This window comes from Guillardia theta (genome assembly GCF_000315625.1).
Source record: "Guillardia theta CCMP2712 unplaced genomic scaffold GUITHscaffold_34, whole genome shotgun sequence".
In the NCBI taxonomy this organism is placed as follows: domain Eukaryota; class Cryptophyceae; order Pyrenomonadales; family Geminigeraceae; genus Guillardia; species Guillardia theta.
In genome coordinates, this window is record NW_005434640.1 from 597,931 (window position 1) to 613,156 (window position 15,226).

The 15,226-nt window shown below is 55.7% G+C and overlaps 3 protein-coding genes across 3 annotated transcripts; 2 read left to right on the top strand and 1 right to left on the bottom strand.

Annotated features, from left to right (window-relative positions):
• Positions 1-664: 664 nt before the first annotated feature.
• GUITHDRAFT_108582 (hypothetical protein) lies at positions 665-1,189 on the top strand (the record flags this gene model as incomplete). Its single annotated transcript, XM_005832632.1, has 1 exon — positions 665-1,189. The coding sequence occupies one exon, from the start codon at positions 665-667 to the stop codon at positions 1,187-1,189; it is 525 nt and encodes a 174-aa protein (XP_005832689.1).
• A 1,752-nt stretch (positions 1,190-2,941) lies between these two features.
• GUITHDRAFT_138908 (hypothetical protein) lies at positions 2,942-11,741 on the top strand (the record flags this gene model as incomplete). The annotated part of the gene is made up of 24 exons (XM_005832633.1): positions 2,942-3,100; positions 3,147-3,200; positions 3,249-3,377; positions 3,425-3,508; positions 3,555-3,674; positions 3,726-3,818; positions 3,863-3,934; positions 4,111-4,194; positions 4,271-4,457; positions 4,541-4,599; positions 4,665-4,716; positions 4,763-4,854; positions 5,202-5,270; positions 5,416-5,502; positions 5,549-5,625; positions 5,672-5,827; positions 5,876-5,980; positions 6,028-6,108; positions 6,153-6,221; positions 6,378-6,433; positions 6,504-8,687; positions 8,731-10,585; positions 10,691-11,467; positions 11,717-11,741. The coding sequence occupies 24 exons, from the start codon at positions 2,942-2,944 to the stop codon at positions 11,739-11,741; spliced, it is 6,726 nt and encodes a 2,241-aa protein (XP_005832690.1).
• A 454-nt stretch (positions 11,742-12,195) lies between these two features.
• On the bottom strand, positions 12,196-15,209 carry GUITHDRAFT_108585 (hypothetical protein; the record flags this gene model as incomplete). The annotated part of the gene is made up of 19 exons (XM_005832634.1): positions 12,196-12,249; positions 12,417-12,609; positions 12,675-12,720; positions 12,813-12,853; positions 12,900-13,037; positions 13,080-13,124; positions 13,366-13,520; positions 13,583-13,664; positions 13,722-13,849; positions 13,902-13,961; positions 14,042-14,106; positions 14,154-14,209; positions 14,255-14,325; positions 14,369-14,487; positions 14,539-14,624; positions 14,703-14,812; positions 14,850-14,984; positions 15,033-15,143; positions 15,195-15,209. The coding sequence occupies 19 exons, from the start codon at positions 15,207-15,209 to the stop codon at positions 12,196-12,198; spliced, it is 1,710 nt and encodes a 569-aa protein (XP_005832691.1).
• Positions 15,210-15,226: the final 17 nt, after the last annotated feature.

Consider the following 15,226-nt stretch of genomic DNA (forward strand, 5'->3'; position numbering starts at 1 on the left):
GCATCCGTTACGTCTTGAGTGTACCATGAAAATAAAAAACTGTCACTCACCAACTATGAAGAAAAACTGCCACATCAAGTAAAGTGGTCACCTAGTACTACTAGTACCCCGACTTTACCGGGGGGGCAACCCTCGGTACAACAACCCTCTTAGTTACGCAACGAGTGGTACTGGTAGTAACCACCCCTCCTCCTCTGCCCCCCGCCGCCGAGTGGTACTGGTAGTAACCACCCCTCCTTCCCTCCCCACCCCATCGCTCGATATCTTTTTAGCATTAGACCACCTTGCTGACATCTCCAAAATTCAAATCTCTCCCTTTCGACCCAGATCATCGAGCCAATGCGACCTCCCTGATGTCAGCGAGGCGTCGGAGGCACCCCCGGAATTACTGAAAACTTGGGGAGCGAGAGGGGTAGAGGGAAAGGGGGTCAGTCTAAGGAGCAAACCCGTCAGGAGCAAAGCATGAAAGTAACATTTATTCAGAGGACAGTACCTTCTTCCTCTCCTCTCCCCTCCGGCCTCTCCTCTCCTTCCATCCCATCTCATCCCCTCTTCTTGTCATCCTCTCTCCTCCGTTATCTCTCCTCCCTTTCATTCTTTCCTCCTCCCTTTGGTCGTCTGAATACTCTCCTGTTCTACATCTTATCTACTTGCTATTTGCTCAATGATGAAGTTCAACGGAAGCAGCAACTGTGCAAACGCAAAGGTCGATGCTTGGCTCAAGGCCCACTGCCAGGATTCGAGCACAAACCCGAATCTCAAACCGAAAATGCGGAAGCGTTCTTCAAAAAAGAAACACAGAGCACTCCAACAGCATCAAGAAGCAAGCAAGAATCTTGAAGGCGCCAAGCAAGATCTTTCCAACCTATTCCCCGATGATTTAGGGTTTCACTCGTGGAGTAACACCATCTTTGAGCGCTCCATGTCGTCTGACAGCAGCATGACCCAACAATCCAGCACATCTTCTGGCCTTGAACTGAGTGGTCTCATGGATGCTTTTGGAGAATTCGTTGATTACTTCGGAACATTTCAGATCTCAAAAATCTTTGAAGATGAAGAGCCGTTGGCTTCATCCAGTCCCCGTCATCAATACCGCGGTGACTGGGAAGAGACATCAGACTTTTCGTGCTCTGGCAGCCGATTTCCGTCGAGATCCCATCGAAGATCCCTCCTTGTTGATTTCATCTGATCCTTCCATGTCATGTCTATGAATATGCTAGGACAGACATTGGATAGTAATGCCTATGTACGTATTGTTTTCTGCCGTAATTGCACATGTCTTCACAACGAAAGATTGGCATGAGTTTTGATAAAACATTGTTTCAATAGTCAATAGCTAAAGAGGAAAGACCCTGTTGAGGTTTTTCTTGTGCTTCAACTGTTTTGAATAAAGCAAATGAAGAATATCTAGACCCATTCAAACACAATTAATTTTATATTGGACACAACCAATCAATACGCTCAATCGTTCATGTTTCAATTTGCTGTACACTTGAAGAAGAAATCAAGTCAGGACGATTACATTCCGATCGTACGTGCGAAAAAGTGACAAGTTCAGTAAGGGCAGTAGCGACATCACAATACACCTGGCATTTCTATTCGACTCACTTCATTATCACATTTATCACACGCACACAATGCTTTAGCCTCTCCCGGCCTGATATGATTGTCTTGGACTGATACGGCTTGTTCGGCTTCCCTTCTCGCTCATCGCTCTTAAAATCTTGGATTGAAGCAGATGATTGCATATTGCATCACATGGTCCCAGAGTGGATGCAATAATCACCATCCAACAAGTGGAAGCCTCTTCTGCTCGGAAGTTGATCCTTCCAATGCCTCAACGAATTCTTCTTCTTCCGATGCTGCACCACTCGTGACAAAGAGGTGCATGCCAGCAGGAAACAAAGAAGCTCCGAGTCATCTCTGAGGATGGGGAGTGCGAGGAAGTTTGCTGGGCGAGAGAAGGGAGACAGAACATCGCGATCTGAGGAACCAGGAGAAGCTGATCAACGTTGGAAGTTTGTTTTACCATAAACGAGTCCAGCCATCATGGCATACCAGCGGCAAAGAGCAGTAGCGCTGAAACAAGCGAGGACGCAGACGATGAAACCCAGGGTCCCCATACACCGCCTCCTGAGCGCATACATCCCACTCAGCTGCCTTTGTGATCCGCTCTAAGTGATCCGGCAGGTACCAGAGAACCCGCAACATGGCAACTTAGTGTCAGCATGACGAAAACGGTCGGACCATCGACCATCGACCATCCGTACTGGAAGCTTAAAAGGCTTTCGGCGGGTGGAGGGGGAGTGACTGCCATAGCTCGCGTCTCATGATGATCTTCTGTTGCGTCGGTTCGGAGAGCGCAGAAAGGCCAACGGGGCTGCCGCTACCCTGGCAAGATACTGTACGGTCAACTGATCGATCCGCTGTCCTGCATTTCAAGTCATTGTCGCGGGGCAAGCAGCGTAGGAATATTTTGCTGCCTTTCCAAAAGCTAATAAATTAGCTGAGGCGGGTGGGTCCACACTAAGAAGACATGAAGTAAAGAGAATTAAAGCACTCTTGCCCGACACAATGGAAGCAGGGTGATGAGGGAGCCAAAGGTGTCATGGCAGGGAGCGAAGGCTGGGCGAAGGAGCTCCATGCATGCATGATCATAAGTGGTAGACAGAAACACGAGCAGAAGGGATCCCTACGAGCACCTCTCGTCCGTGATGTCCCGTTCGCATGTCCTCAGTGTACTTGACGGGTTCAACATCCATGGCATCAACCTGCTGATCTTATGCATCATTCTGTCAAGAGCAGCAGCAGCAACGAGTGCTGAAGGGAAACACTTCGCTCTGTTTTTTCATCCGCCCCCAGGATTCTGCTTTCCTAACAGCCAACAGGTTTACTTGGCGACTTCGATCTCGGATGGCCTGTGATTTCTGCTGTTGGCCTCATGGGGACCTCACGGCTCTTCTTCAGGTTTCTAAGGGATGACGTCCGAGAGCATGGCCTCCGCATGCGCCTCGTCATCAATGACCAGGAGGTGGCGGATGTGACGTGGCGACCAAACGCGGGCATGGAGTCGGATGAAGGGATTAGCCACCACTTCCATGTTCTCATGGCACGGTGGGGTGTGGGGCTATCTAACGATGTGAAAGGTTCCAGGATTAGAAGACGGGGAGTATGAGGCTACGTTCCTTCTGATCAGCCTGGTAAGGCGCGAGCTTGAATGGAGTGTGACAGTCCTCAAGTGATGACAGGGGACCGGCAAGCAAGTTGGGCAGGAGGCGACGACACTCTTTGTTGTCGAGGAGGCCACAAATTGCACAGAAACATACGGACAGTATCAAAGTCTTCATGCTGTGCCTTCGCAGCAGGACAGCGGCAAGGTCGGAGGAGGAGCGATTTTGAGTCTTAAAGCTGATTGCGTGTCAAGGTCTTGCTCAACGTTGCGAGAAACAAGAGTTCCTGGATGTCTTGTGAAGCCCCGGGGCGAGAAGCCAAGCATGCCAACGACGGGGTGACATGTCTACTGCAGTGAGATGGTTGACGAGCAAGAGACGCAGAGCATGATGGTCAGCCAAGTGATCGACTGGCGAGCCGAAACTTGCAACGGCAAGAGGACTGAGCACGGAGTGTGGTGGGAGGTCGACCTAGGAGAGAGCACAGAGATTGAGCTGATAGACGTGCGCCTTTGCTCCTCCGTCTCGATCGCCTGAGAGCGTTTGCTGGGGCAGATTCTGGAGGGGCAGCGACCGGCTGCGAGGGGATCGTATCCTCCCATCCTGGCTGCCGTGCAGCCGCTCCTGCCCCTGCGAGTCTCTATTCTGGTGGAGAGAGCCAGCTGCTATTCCAGCTGACCTGATCCCCGCAGAGCTCAGACTGGTCTGAGGTGAAAACTCAGACGTTGGACGCACAAACTCTGAAGGAGGAACTTTCTGCGTCGGTCAGTGCGGTGGATGCTTGTGGATGGGAAATGTGCTGGTGGTAGCAGTTGTGAGGCTTGCATGTTGGAGGACAGTGGGAGGAGGCAGGAGGCAGGAGGCAGGAGGCAGGAGGCAGGAGGCAGGAGGCAGGAGGCAGGAGGCAGGAGGCGGATTTCGTCTTCTCAGTGTTTCTCAGGGTGGTAGAGGGATTTTCTCTTGGTTGGGTGTCTCAGCGACTGGTCGATATGTGCGCCTGGAGGCTTTGGAGGCAGAGGGCATGGTAGAGGAGAGAATCTTGTCCCTACTCGAGGTCTGCTCTGTCAACAGCGTCTCCCTCCTCTGATCATGTTGGGCAGGTGGCAGTCTTCAGCTCTGTGCGGTGGAACTGTTCCCGACACTGTCCTCCTCAGTTTGGCTCTTGTCCTCCAACGGATCCCGTCCTCGGGCAGTGCGTGTGCAAGCCCAACAGGATCGGCATCGACTGCTCGACTCACCTCCTAACGGACCATCTTTTTCTACCTCCCTATCGACATCCGCAGGACAGTGAGGATCAAGTCAACTTCAGCTGGTTGCCGACGGCCCGTCCTCTGATAATCTTTGACACCCCTTCTGTGTCAGGCTGCAAGCATCAGCATGGGACCACCAGGAGTTTGAGGAAGCTCTGAGGGAGGTCGCAGCTTCTCAGGTGCCTTGAGACTCTCAGTTGCCTGCCAACTTTCACCCCTCGCCTGCTGACGTCAGCTTCTCCAGGGCTCAGGATCCTGCACTGCTCCTGCTGCTCTTGTCATGGGGTACCATCCAGGTGCTCGTCCTTGCCTTGAGTTGACCGCTGAGCCATCGGAGAGCAGGAGGGCTGACGGCATCCCTGAGCCTGATCGCCTCGATGCTGTCCTTGTCCTTCGCTCTCAACAAGAAGATGCTCCTGTGGAGGAAAGCTGAGGTGAGATCTCCTCTTCATCCTCCGTCCGGTCGAGTCAAATCTGACACCATCTAAGTGGTTTTATGCGGATCCTGGTGAATGTCCAGACAAACAGATGTCATGTTACTTCGATAGGTCTCATCCTCCCTTCCTCCCTCGCTCTCGCTCACGCTCTCCTTCTCCTTCCTGCTCTCCCTCCTCCCCCCCTCCCTCCCTCCCTCCCCCCCTCCCTCCCTCCCTCCTTGGTGAGACTAGTGATCGCAGCTGGAGCGATTGCTCACACCAAGACATCGATAACTTTCTCGAGGGAACGTTTCATCTCAAGGTCGATTGATCCTGACAGTCTTTGACCTCTTGACGGGAGGCAGGTGGAAGAGAGTGACAACACGCGCAGTGTCCAGCCCTTCGCCTGGGTCCCTCCCAAGTATCAGTCGAAGGTGCTACCAATGACTTTCGCTTTCATCCTGATGTATCCCAGGGGATCTTTTGGTGGAGGACGGTGCTCAACAGCTTTCTCTTCAGGATTCGACCTGTCTCGCGATCTCTTCCTCTACTTCACGTCCTCTCATCTCGTCCCTTCAGGAGCTCGCGCAGGAGCTCGACATCGACGGGATGATGAAGCGCCTGGGCCTGTTGGATGGACCTTTCATCGGAGTGCATGTCCGGCTGGTGAGAGACGTTGGAGTATCGTCCTTCTCCTCATTGTGGATGTCAGGGGGACTCGTGTGTCAAGTGGAAGGAGTTGTTCAACGGAGACTGCCTCTCTTTAGACGAGCACATTTCGCACACCAAGTCAGCTCCGCTCCTCTTCCTCACTCGTTTCTCTCACTCGCCTCAGGTTCCTCTCGGATAGATATCACGTCCAGAAAGTTTTCGTAGCGTCTGATGACCCGCACGCGCTCGATCACTTCAAGCAGAAGCTTCCAAGCCTACACGTGGTGGCTGTGGACAAATATCGAAGTCTGCTGGAGGAGATGGAAAAGACCAAGAACGAGTAGCAGCAAGACAAGCTCAAGCACCTCTATCCTCACTGCTGCTGCAGGTGGACGGAGAATCGGCTGAGGAAAGGAGAGCTTCCTCGCAGCCTGCTGCTTCGCTCCACCTTGACCGACTTGATCCTCCTCGCCAAGGCAGCCTTCTTTGTGGGGTACGACTCCCCCACCATGCGCGCGAGCGTGACGGAGTGACCGGCAGGCATATGGCCTCCAACCTATCGAGACTGGCCTACTCGCTCGCCGTCGCCATGTCGTCGGGTAGACTGATCCCCTTCCTGAGGTCTGACCTGCTGCTCAAGTCAAGTTGTCTGACAGTGTCCTCAGTGTTGACGGGCCCTGGTGTTATCACTGGCAACTCTGCTGTGACGTGGACGCGGACGGGCTGTCGCACATGTGCTCTTAGCTTCTCGCCTCCACCACCAACGTGTAGCCAGTCACTGGGATGAACAAGTAGAAACTCGTCCATCTACGGTCGATGCCCACCTTCAAGGCTTAGCCTGTGCTTTCTTTAGTTAGTCTACCTCTGTTTATGTACATATTTCAAGCCAGCCTCACCGAATCAATTACGAAGATACGAGGGCAGTTAGGGAACAGAGTAACGGCCGGTGAGTGTAGCTACCAGGGCATGGCCGGGAGAGAAGTTGAGGCTTGGGGGGGGAGGGAACAGCAAGGAAGGTGAGGGTATGCGAGCTCAAGACAAGATGAAGCGACGAGGGAGCCAGCAGGGGTCCAGCAGGTCGCTTGTCAAGAGACGAGGAAGCCTATACGTTGAACGAGGCAACGAGGTCTGGTCCTTCAACGAGCAGTTCCTTCAGTCGGCCTCCTGCAGACCGCTGAATCAGGAAGCAGAGGAAGAGGAGGACGGTAGTCTGAAGCAGTTGAAGATGAGGATGGACACAGCAGACATGCTTGAGGCGCATTCTTTGCTCTACCTTGTCATCAAGCGCCTCTTTGTTGTGTGCGCTGATACCCACAGCGATGCCGGTTGGATCTGTACGGACCCCAAGTACTGCGACATGCTGGCCCGCGCGGTCTTGGAGGAGTCTGACTGGGCGTCTCTCAAGCTCCTGCTGAGCGACCTCAAGTTCGTGTGGAAGCTGCTGCATGTGCAGGGATGCGCCCACGTCTTCTCCCTCCTGTCGCGGTCGCTCCTGGCCATGCAGCACGACAACATGCAGCGATCGCACGTGCAAGACTTCGCCGACTTCCTCATCAAGCACATGCAGCTCCTTGCCAAGGACGCAAGCATGCTATTCCAGATCGCCTCGACGACCAAGAAGGCAGGGGTCAAGCTCGCGTACGAGGTTCAGATCAGCAAGTGCCGAAGCATGATCGCCAGCTGGAAGAAGCGGATCCTCAAGAACCTTTCAGCTGGGAACAGGTGGCGCTCACGTGAGCGAAGACGCTCAGTGTTCTCGTCTCTAGAGAATCACAAGCTTCTGTTCGGGACCTCGGCGCTTTTGGACGTGAGGACGAGAATCCTGGACCTCCATAAGAGCGGCTTGTACGAGAGCTTCGAGTCGGAGCTGCAGGAGGACGTGGATCTGATCTACCGGATCGTCAACTATCGGATCCACTCAAACAAGAGCATCATGAAGCACCGGGGCATCCAGAGCTTCGAGGCTGAGAATCGAGAGCTCCTCTTGCTCGACAGCTCGGCGTTTTGCTTGCAAGACTCTCAAAACTTCCTCAAGTTTGTGTCACTGTGGACCGAGGCTGACTCCAACGAGTTTCTCACTTTTGACATGGCGATACCTGAGGCGATATTCCGAGACGACAAGAAGCGTCGCATGTTCTTCAAGGACGTCTGTTGTCAAGTCTCCGAGGTCGGGCTCATCCAGACGCCGCTCGTGGACCTAGTCTTCCAGCAGGAGTCTCACCTAGCTGAAGCTGAGCACGGGGTGCAGGGAAGAGCCATCATCAGCATACTGGAGCAAGTGACCATCCTAGAAGTGACGGTACTGCGAGCCAACAACCTGCCTGTCTCCGACAAGCTCTCCAAGTCCACGAGGTGTATCGGTCTGCAGCTCAAGAACAGCCCTCTGATGAAGAAGGATCAGCTTGGAATCCTCGCGCAAGAGGCGGCAGAGCACGTGCATGTGGCTGAGTTCCATTCGCTGGACTTCAAGAAGCTCTCGGACCCGCACTATGATCGACGCTTCGACCTGCTCATCTACGACGACAAGCAGGAGCTCCACCTGACCTGCTACGACGAGGACAAGAGCGGGCCCAAGGCTCTGTTGGGGGAGGTGACGCTAAGGGTGGAGGAGATCGTGTCGGAGTGCCGGGAGATGGAGCACGAGACAGTCTCTGCCTCCTTCCTCCTCAACAAGCCCGGCACTTACCGAGTGATCCACCACGAGCTCCTGGACGACCCGAGTCAGGTTGGGTACGCCCAGGTGTTTCTCAGCTTCCGCGTCTCTTCTCTTCAGTCGCACGTGCAGCCGGAAAAGGCAGCAAGAGAGGCGCTGAGTCACATTCGCTCGGGGACTTCGAGGCTGCGGCTGGGATACTCGCTCATGGGACACGCGTCGGACCTCTCCTCCTCCTGGCAGTCCATCGAGATCCACCTCCTCTGCAACCGGCAGGAGATGCTGGCTGAGCGCCTGCTGCTCGAGCGGTTTGTGTTCCCGTCACTGGCAGTGCGATGTCTCTCTCGCCGCGTGATCTTCCGCTCCTCGGAGGTGCGAGGCAACGAGGCGATCAAGTCTGTGAACCTCGAGGACTCTGCGACCGTCTCTAAGATCCTCCTCTGCCTCCTCGGCGAGAAACTCGATGAGCCTTGTGAGGCCGACAGCGACGAGTCAGCCCAAGACATGGACGAGGCGCCTGCTCGGTCGCTTGAGCGGCACATCCAAGGTGACTGAAGGGACGAGTGTATGAGTCTGACTTGCTGCCGCAGCCCTGGTGCTCAAGCAGACTGTCGACCCTCATTCTGTGATATGCCTCCGCGACCCCTCGTTCCTCGAGGAGCAAGACTTCATCCGCAACGTGTCGCAGCACATTCGCTTGCAGTACGTCGAGACGAGCAACGACGAGCGAGAGAGGATGATGAAGATCAAGCAGCAGCTTGTCCGTCGCTTCCCGAGGAACGTCATCTCCTACTCCCCTCGTTTCAGACGCTATCTCCCCCCAGCTCTTGCCGCCAGCTGGTCTGCTCCCGGCGGCTGCCTCGACCTGGCCGGGCTGGAGGAGATGGGCCTCAACATCTTCCGCGACCTGTGGCTGCAGATAAAGAAGAAGCATCCGCTCCCTTCCTCTCATGCCTCGCAAGCTGAGTCCCTGCTGGACAAGAGCAGTCAGGCAGCAAAGGTCAGCACCTACAAGGAGTCCATCGCCTCCTTCCCCCTCGACGGGTCCCAGCAGGCGATCTTGGAGCAGATGAAGAAGTTCGCAGACTTCATGAGCCCCTCGGACGCGCTCTCGCTCGTGCTCACGGGGCCGATGGGCTGCGGCAAGTCAACGGTCATGTCAAAGTTGATCGTTGACATGCAGATGGAAAGACGCCGGGAGAGTTTGCATGAGGCGCTTCAGAGCGCGTTCAGTGTAAAGAAGAAGAAACTCAAGTCTGCCGTCCAAGCGGTCATGGCGCTAAACCGCATGAACCTATTTGGGATGCAGACAGGCGGTGGTGCCCCAGAGGAGAAGAAGGAGCAGGAGCAGGAGCAGGAGCAGGAGCAGGAAGGAATGAAGGAATGGAACGGGAAGTGGAAAGGAAAGGAGTTGGAGAAGGTTATCAACTTCGTCGATGCTTGTCTGACACAGGGGAAGGGGATCGACGACATCGAGTTTCTGCTTCACAAGAGCATGATGATTTATTTTTTCAAGGCTCCCTCCTCCTCCTCCTCCTCTTCCTCCTCTTCCACGCCTTCCTCGTCCCTCTCCAGTATGCTCTCTTACCTCTGCTCGGCTCTTTTGAAGCGTCAGGATTGGACTAGCCCCAGCTGGGAGAGGCTGCGGGAGGTGCTGGGAATGGTGATCTCGAGGAGCAATGGGGATGGAGAGGCGGCAGGCAGCCCAGTCCTTCTCCTGCTGGACGGGATCAGCGCTGCAGAGGCTGTGCGGGTGAACGAGGTGGTGCAGGCGTTGGAAGGGAAGGTGCGGGCGATCATGACGGTGGAGGGATGCACGTACGGGGAGCTGAAGGAGCTCACGAGAAGGAGGGCGACGGTGACGAGCATCGCAGAGATGCAGGATGCTGAGAAGACCTCGATCATGCTGGGTCTGCTACGAAGAGCAGGACTATTCCGGTCCTTCAGGGGGAACGTGGATGTCCAGGGGTTGAAGACCCCCCTCCACCTCCAGCTCATGGTCAGCTATTGGTACATTTGCGACCTTTACAACGTGGAGCCCAAGTCGAAGAGGGAGCTGGGAATGTCAGAGCTGGACCTGCTGCTGGACGATTACTTCCCTCTGATGGAGAGGCACATCGATCCCCGGCAGCTCAGAGTCTTCTGGATGCTGATGATGCAGTTCTCAGCTGCCGGTAGCAACTACCAGCTGCATGACCTTCGGTTCATCCTCCAGCACTGCTGCTCAGGCTTCACTGAAGAGAGTTTCCGACGCCTCGTCGACTCCGTCCTCCCCCTCTGCGAGCAATCCTACCTCCGCTCTCACAACAGCATCAAGTTCGAGCGACGCTGCGTCGTCGAGGCCGTTCACCGGCGGTACCTCCAAGAGGCAGCGCCAGACCAGCAGCTGTCGATGAGGATGAGAGCACAAATGACAGCAGAGGAGCGAGAGAGCGAGAGAGCGAAGTCAAGGCAGCAGCAGCAGCAGCAGCAGCAGCAGCAGCAGCAGCAGCAGGTTGAGGAGGACGCTGACGCGAGCAACTCTGAAGAGCTCGTCGTGACTTTTGGCAGCAAGAGGATGGTGATAGATCGTCACCTGTACAGAAGGATCCCTGGCAGACTTCAAGGAGCAGGAGCAGGAGCAGGAGCAGGAGCAGGAGCAGGAGCAGGAGGTTCAGCTCAGAGTCGGAGGTGGAGGAAGAGTGACTTGATGAAGCTGGTGCGAATTGAGGGGCTGGTGCCGACCTGGTTCACCAGGAGGGAGTGCGAGCGAGTCTTCAAGGAGTGCAGTCACGTGTACCCCACCAGCTTCTCCTTCGAGCGCCTGGACCACCAACTAGACTTCTACTCCTTCATGCAGTGCTTCTCCAAGCTTGCCGCACTGTACACTGCCCGACTCTCCTCCTACCTCCTCGAGCACGAGCAGGCTTGTCTCTGCCTCCAACGAGCCGTTCGCAGGAGGAGGAGGAGGAGGAAAGCGTGGGAGCGAGCGGCTCGAGAGCACGGGGGGAGGACGAGTCGAGACTTCAGCCAAGCTGAGTTTCAGCTCATAGTCAAGCTGCAGGCTATGGTGAGAGCGTGGAATGGGGTGCGGGAGTACAAAAGGCGCAGCGCGAGGACGCAGAGGAGCAAGCGAGGGGCCGAGAGGTCGGTGAACCTGGTCTATGCCAAGAGAGCTCGAGGAGGAGAGCTGGGGAGGCTGCAGGAGGCAATGCGAGAGAACTTTGAGAGCTGTCTGCATGCCTTCGTCTTCCTGGACCTGGAGGGCTCAGACCGAGTCAGCAGGAGCGACTTCGTGCAAGGGCTCTCCCGTCTTGGGTTTCAAGTCTCGCTCGAGGTCGCTGGGAGGTTGTTTCGCATGTGTGCGGGGAGAGAGGGCAGGATGACCCCAGCTGATCTCCTGCTCACTCTCACCTGGCATGACGTGATCAACGTGGACGAGGCGCTTCTGGAGGCCAAGCAACATGTCTCTTCTCTCCCTCTAACCTCCACCCCTCCCACGTCCTCTCCCCACCCCTACCAAGTCTCTCTCTTCCCACTCCCCTCCCTCCATACCAACTCCCCTCCTCCCTTGTCAGCTTCTGACTTGCACCGCAGAAATGCAAGTTCGTCCCTCGGGTGATGGCACGAGTAACTGCGGTGAGGAGAGGAGCACATGAGGGGGGAGGGCTGATGTGTGTGCAGAGGACAAGGATGCAACACTGGCGCGACAGACCAGTGGGAGGAGAGGAGGAAGAGAAGGAAGAACAGCAAGTGATGGAGGAGGAAGAGAAGGAAGAACAGCAAGTGACGGAGGAGGAGGAAGAGAAGGAAGAACAGCAAGTGACGGAGGAGGAGGAAGAGAAGGAAGAACAGCAAGTGACAGTGGAGGAGGAGGAAGCGCTGGGAGGGGGGAGATCAGGGGCAGAGGAAGAGCAGACAGCAGGGAAGAAAGAGGTGGAGGAGGAAGCTAAGCTTGAGCTGGAGGAGTCAAGAAGAGATTAATCTTTATATTAACATCGATGCTCGTAGCATGCAACCTTGAAATACTGTAGCAGACGCTCCCGTCTCCTTCCTCTCCTGTCTCCTTCCCTTCCTCAGCTGCGAAGTCCGCGCGAGTGAGACGCCTGCTTCGCCTTGTCTTTGGCAGCCTGCAGGCAACAATGAGACAGGGAAGGAGGAGTGAGCAAGAGAAGAGAGAGGCGGAGACGAGGGAGGCCAGTAGACAAGGGGTAGAGAAGGAGAGGGAGAGGAAGATGGAGAGGGAGAGGGAGAGGGAGAGGGAGAGGGAGAGGGAGAGGGAGATGGCGGGGCTGACCTGAAGGAAGGATTGGAGGGCGTTGAGACGAGCGTCGATGTCAGAGATGTCATCTCCTGAAGTGTTTGCATATCCTCGCGGCCAAGAGTTCTCTTCGTCCGACTTATCTCGCAGCTCATGCTTGGCCCTCCATCCTCCTCTCTCTCCTTCCCCTCCCATTCCCTTCCCTCGTGTGTTGTGCTCCGCCGCAGGCCTGCCAATGCGTTGAGGAAGAGAGGAGGAGGAGGAGGAGGAGGAGGAGAAGTAGACGGAGGGCACCTGCGCTCAACTTCTTTCGACGCAGGAGGACGAGCCCGAACGCCTTCTACAGGGGGTGTTAGTGAAGAGAGAGGGGAAGTTTAAGACGAGAGGCAAAAGAGGTGAAGGAGGGAGAAGTGTGTAAGAGAGTATCTTCACCTGCATTGCGACGAGCAATCACATCGCGATCTCGCTCCATCCTGCATTACATCATCATCATCCTCTCCTCTTTTCGGGGGCTTTCACCTGCTCGACGGGCTTGGCTTGCGGTCGCTCCAGGAGCGCTTGGAGGCGCTGCTGTCCTCCGCTGGCCTCTGCCGCTCAGCAGAGGAGGGGCGGGACGAGGGGCGCGAGGAGGGCTTCACTGACTTGGCTGGGAGGCTTCTGAAGCGTCAGCAGGTGATTCATCTCCTTCTCAGCCCTCACCGTGAGATGGGAGGGTCAGCCCATGGCCGGAGCCGCTCGGCGGAGCTGCGGGAGGTCAGGGAGGAGGAGGCGGCAGGGGATGGTCACTTGGCTTTTCTCTGCCTCTCAGCAGAGGCAGGACGAGCAGGAGGAGCTCGCCATGGGCGCTCTCGCTCGGCTGAGGAGGGACGTGACGATGCCCTCGAAGAAGCGCCAGAGGCTACAAGACGAGTGAGCTCGGGCAGGCAAGAGACAAGGGAGAGAGGAGGGGGCAAAGCAGAGAGGGGCAAGAAGAGAGAAGAAGCACCAGGAGCAGGTCTTGAGGAGCCTGGACGAGGGCTGACAGATCTTGAACGATGATTTGCAGCCACCTGCAGCGATGTCAGACTTGGAGAAGGAAGTCAAGGGGGAGCTAAGGACCTGTGCCTGCTTGTTCTTGACGTATGCCGTGGGGTCAAAGCGCTGGAATGGACGAGCAGGGGGAGGAGTGGGACGGCGCCGTTCAGCGGAGGACGGGCGAGAACCAGCGCTGAAGTAGAAGTGAGGAAGAGGAGGAAAGGCGACAAGACTGACTTGTTGCCGTAGATAGCTCTCTTCGCATCCAACCTGTACATCATCATCATCATCATCATCCCTCTGTCTTGACAAGGAATATTTTCTCACCTCGGGTCCGATTCAATCTTCGCTCTCCTCTTCGCCAGGTCCAGCTCAGACTGCAGCTCCCGAACCTTCGCCTTGAGATCGAGGACGGTCTGTCGCCCCCCATCTACTTCTCTCTGCAGCACCACCAACTGTTGAGCACCTGGACTTCAGCTCCGAACATTTCGTGTCACAAAAGTCCACCTGGTGTCTGAGTTCCGCCTGCTCCTCCCTCGCCTCCTCTCGCTCGTTGGCCAGCTCATTCTGCCCATACAGTCAGCATGTCGCCATCAGAACAGCAGAGTGAATGGAGGAGAGGAGCAGGAGACGAAGAATGATCGCACCTCGAGCTCAGTGATTCTTCTCCTCGCTTCCTTGAGGGACGAAGACAGGCTTTCTCGATCAACATCTGCAGGAGGGTCAGTCAGGACGAGACTCCAGACCCCTCCTCTTCACCTATCCTCACTTGGCCCTCCAGCTGCTCCAGCTCTGACGCGAGCTTGTCGTTCTGCCTGCAGGGAACGTGACAAGACTGAAGAGCATCCGGCACGTCGCACCTGGTGACTTTTGACAGCTCAGCTCGAAGTCTCTCCGCGTCCTTCACCGCCTGGTCCTTCTGCTTCTTCAGCTGGACTGCAGGTGAGGAGCCTGTTGAGTGAAGAGAAGCAGACCTCGTAGTTCTCTCCTCGAAGAGCTGATGCGTCTCCCTCGTCGCGGTGAGGAGGAGGAGGAGCAGCAGATTTGAGCCTCTGCATCTCTTCACGCAGCCGTCGGATGGTGGAGTAGAGCACTGCTCGTCATCATCAGCTCGTCACGGCGCAGCCCCTCGTGCCTCAGGCACCTGAAGGAGGAGGATCGTCCCAGTGAGCAAGAGGAAGGGGATAGTGCACGCGATCAAACTCGACGGCGTACGTTAGAATGAGATATCTGCGAGAGGGTCAACAGGAGGAGATGGAGAAGGAGGAGGAGGAGGAGAAGGAGGGGGAGGGGGGGAGGCAAGAATACCTCTTGTTTGTGGGCCGAGTGGAGGTGCTTGCCGGTTTTCTGGTCTGTCTGCTCCTCAGCATCTCGAGATCTTGATACGTCAAGAGGTCGGCAAAGACAGTCTCACTAGCCTGCATACAACACTCATGGCATGACTCCCTTTCTGACTCCCCTTGCCTGTTTCAGGGCAGAACACAGCATCTTGTAGAACACAGAGAACTTCTTGAAGTTGCCAGTCTTTTGCGTCACCTCCTCTATGTAGGATGCGCTGAATTCGCCATGCCACCTCTCCCCGTCGTCTTTCTGCACAACAGACTTTGAGTCTCACCAGCTTCTTCAACTTTGTCTCACCTTCTCCACGTCCACAGTGAGTATATTGCTGTCGTTTGCTGACACCTCTACGATGTAGTCCGTGCCATGAAACGTCAGCTCCTCGCACACCTCTGACGGAGCTGCTGGTTCCTGCGGTAAGACTTGAGAAGAGCGCAGGAAGAGAAGAAGCATCGCTGTCACCGGCGAAGGAGGCATGGTAGACGAGCTTGTCG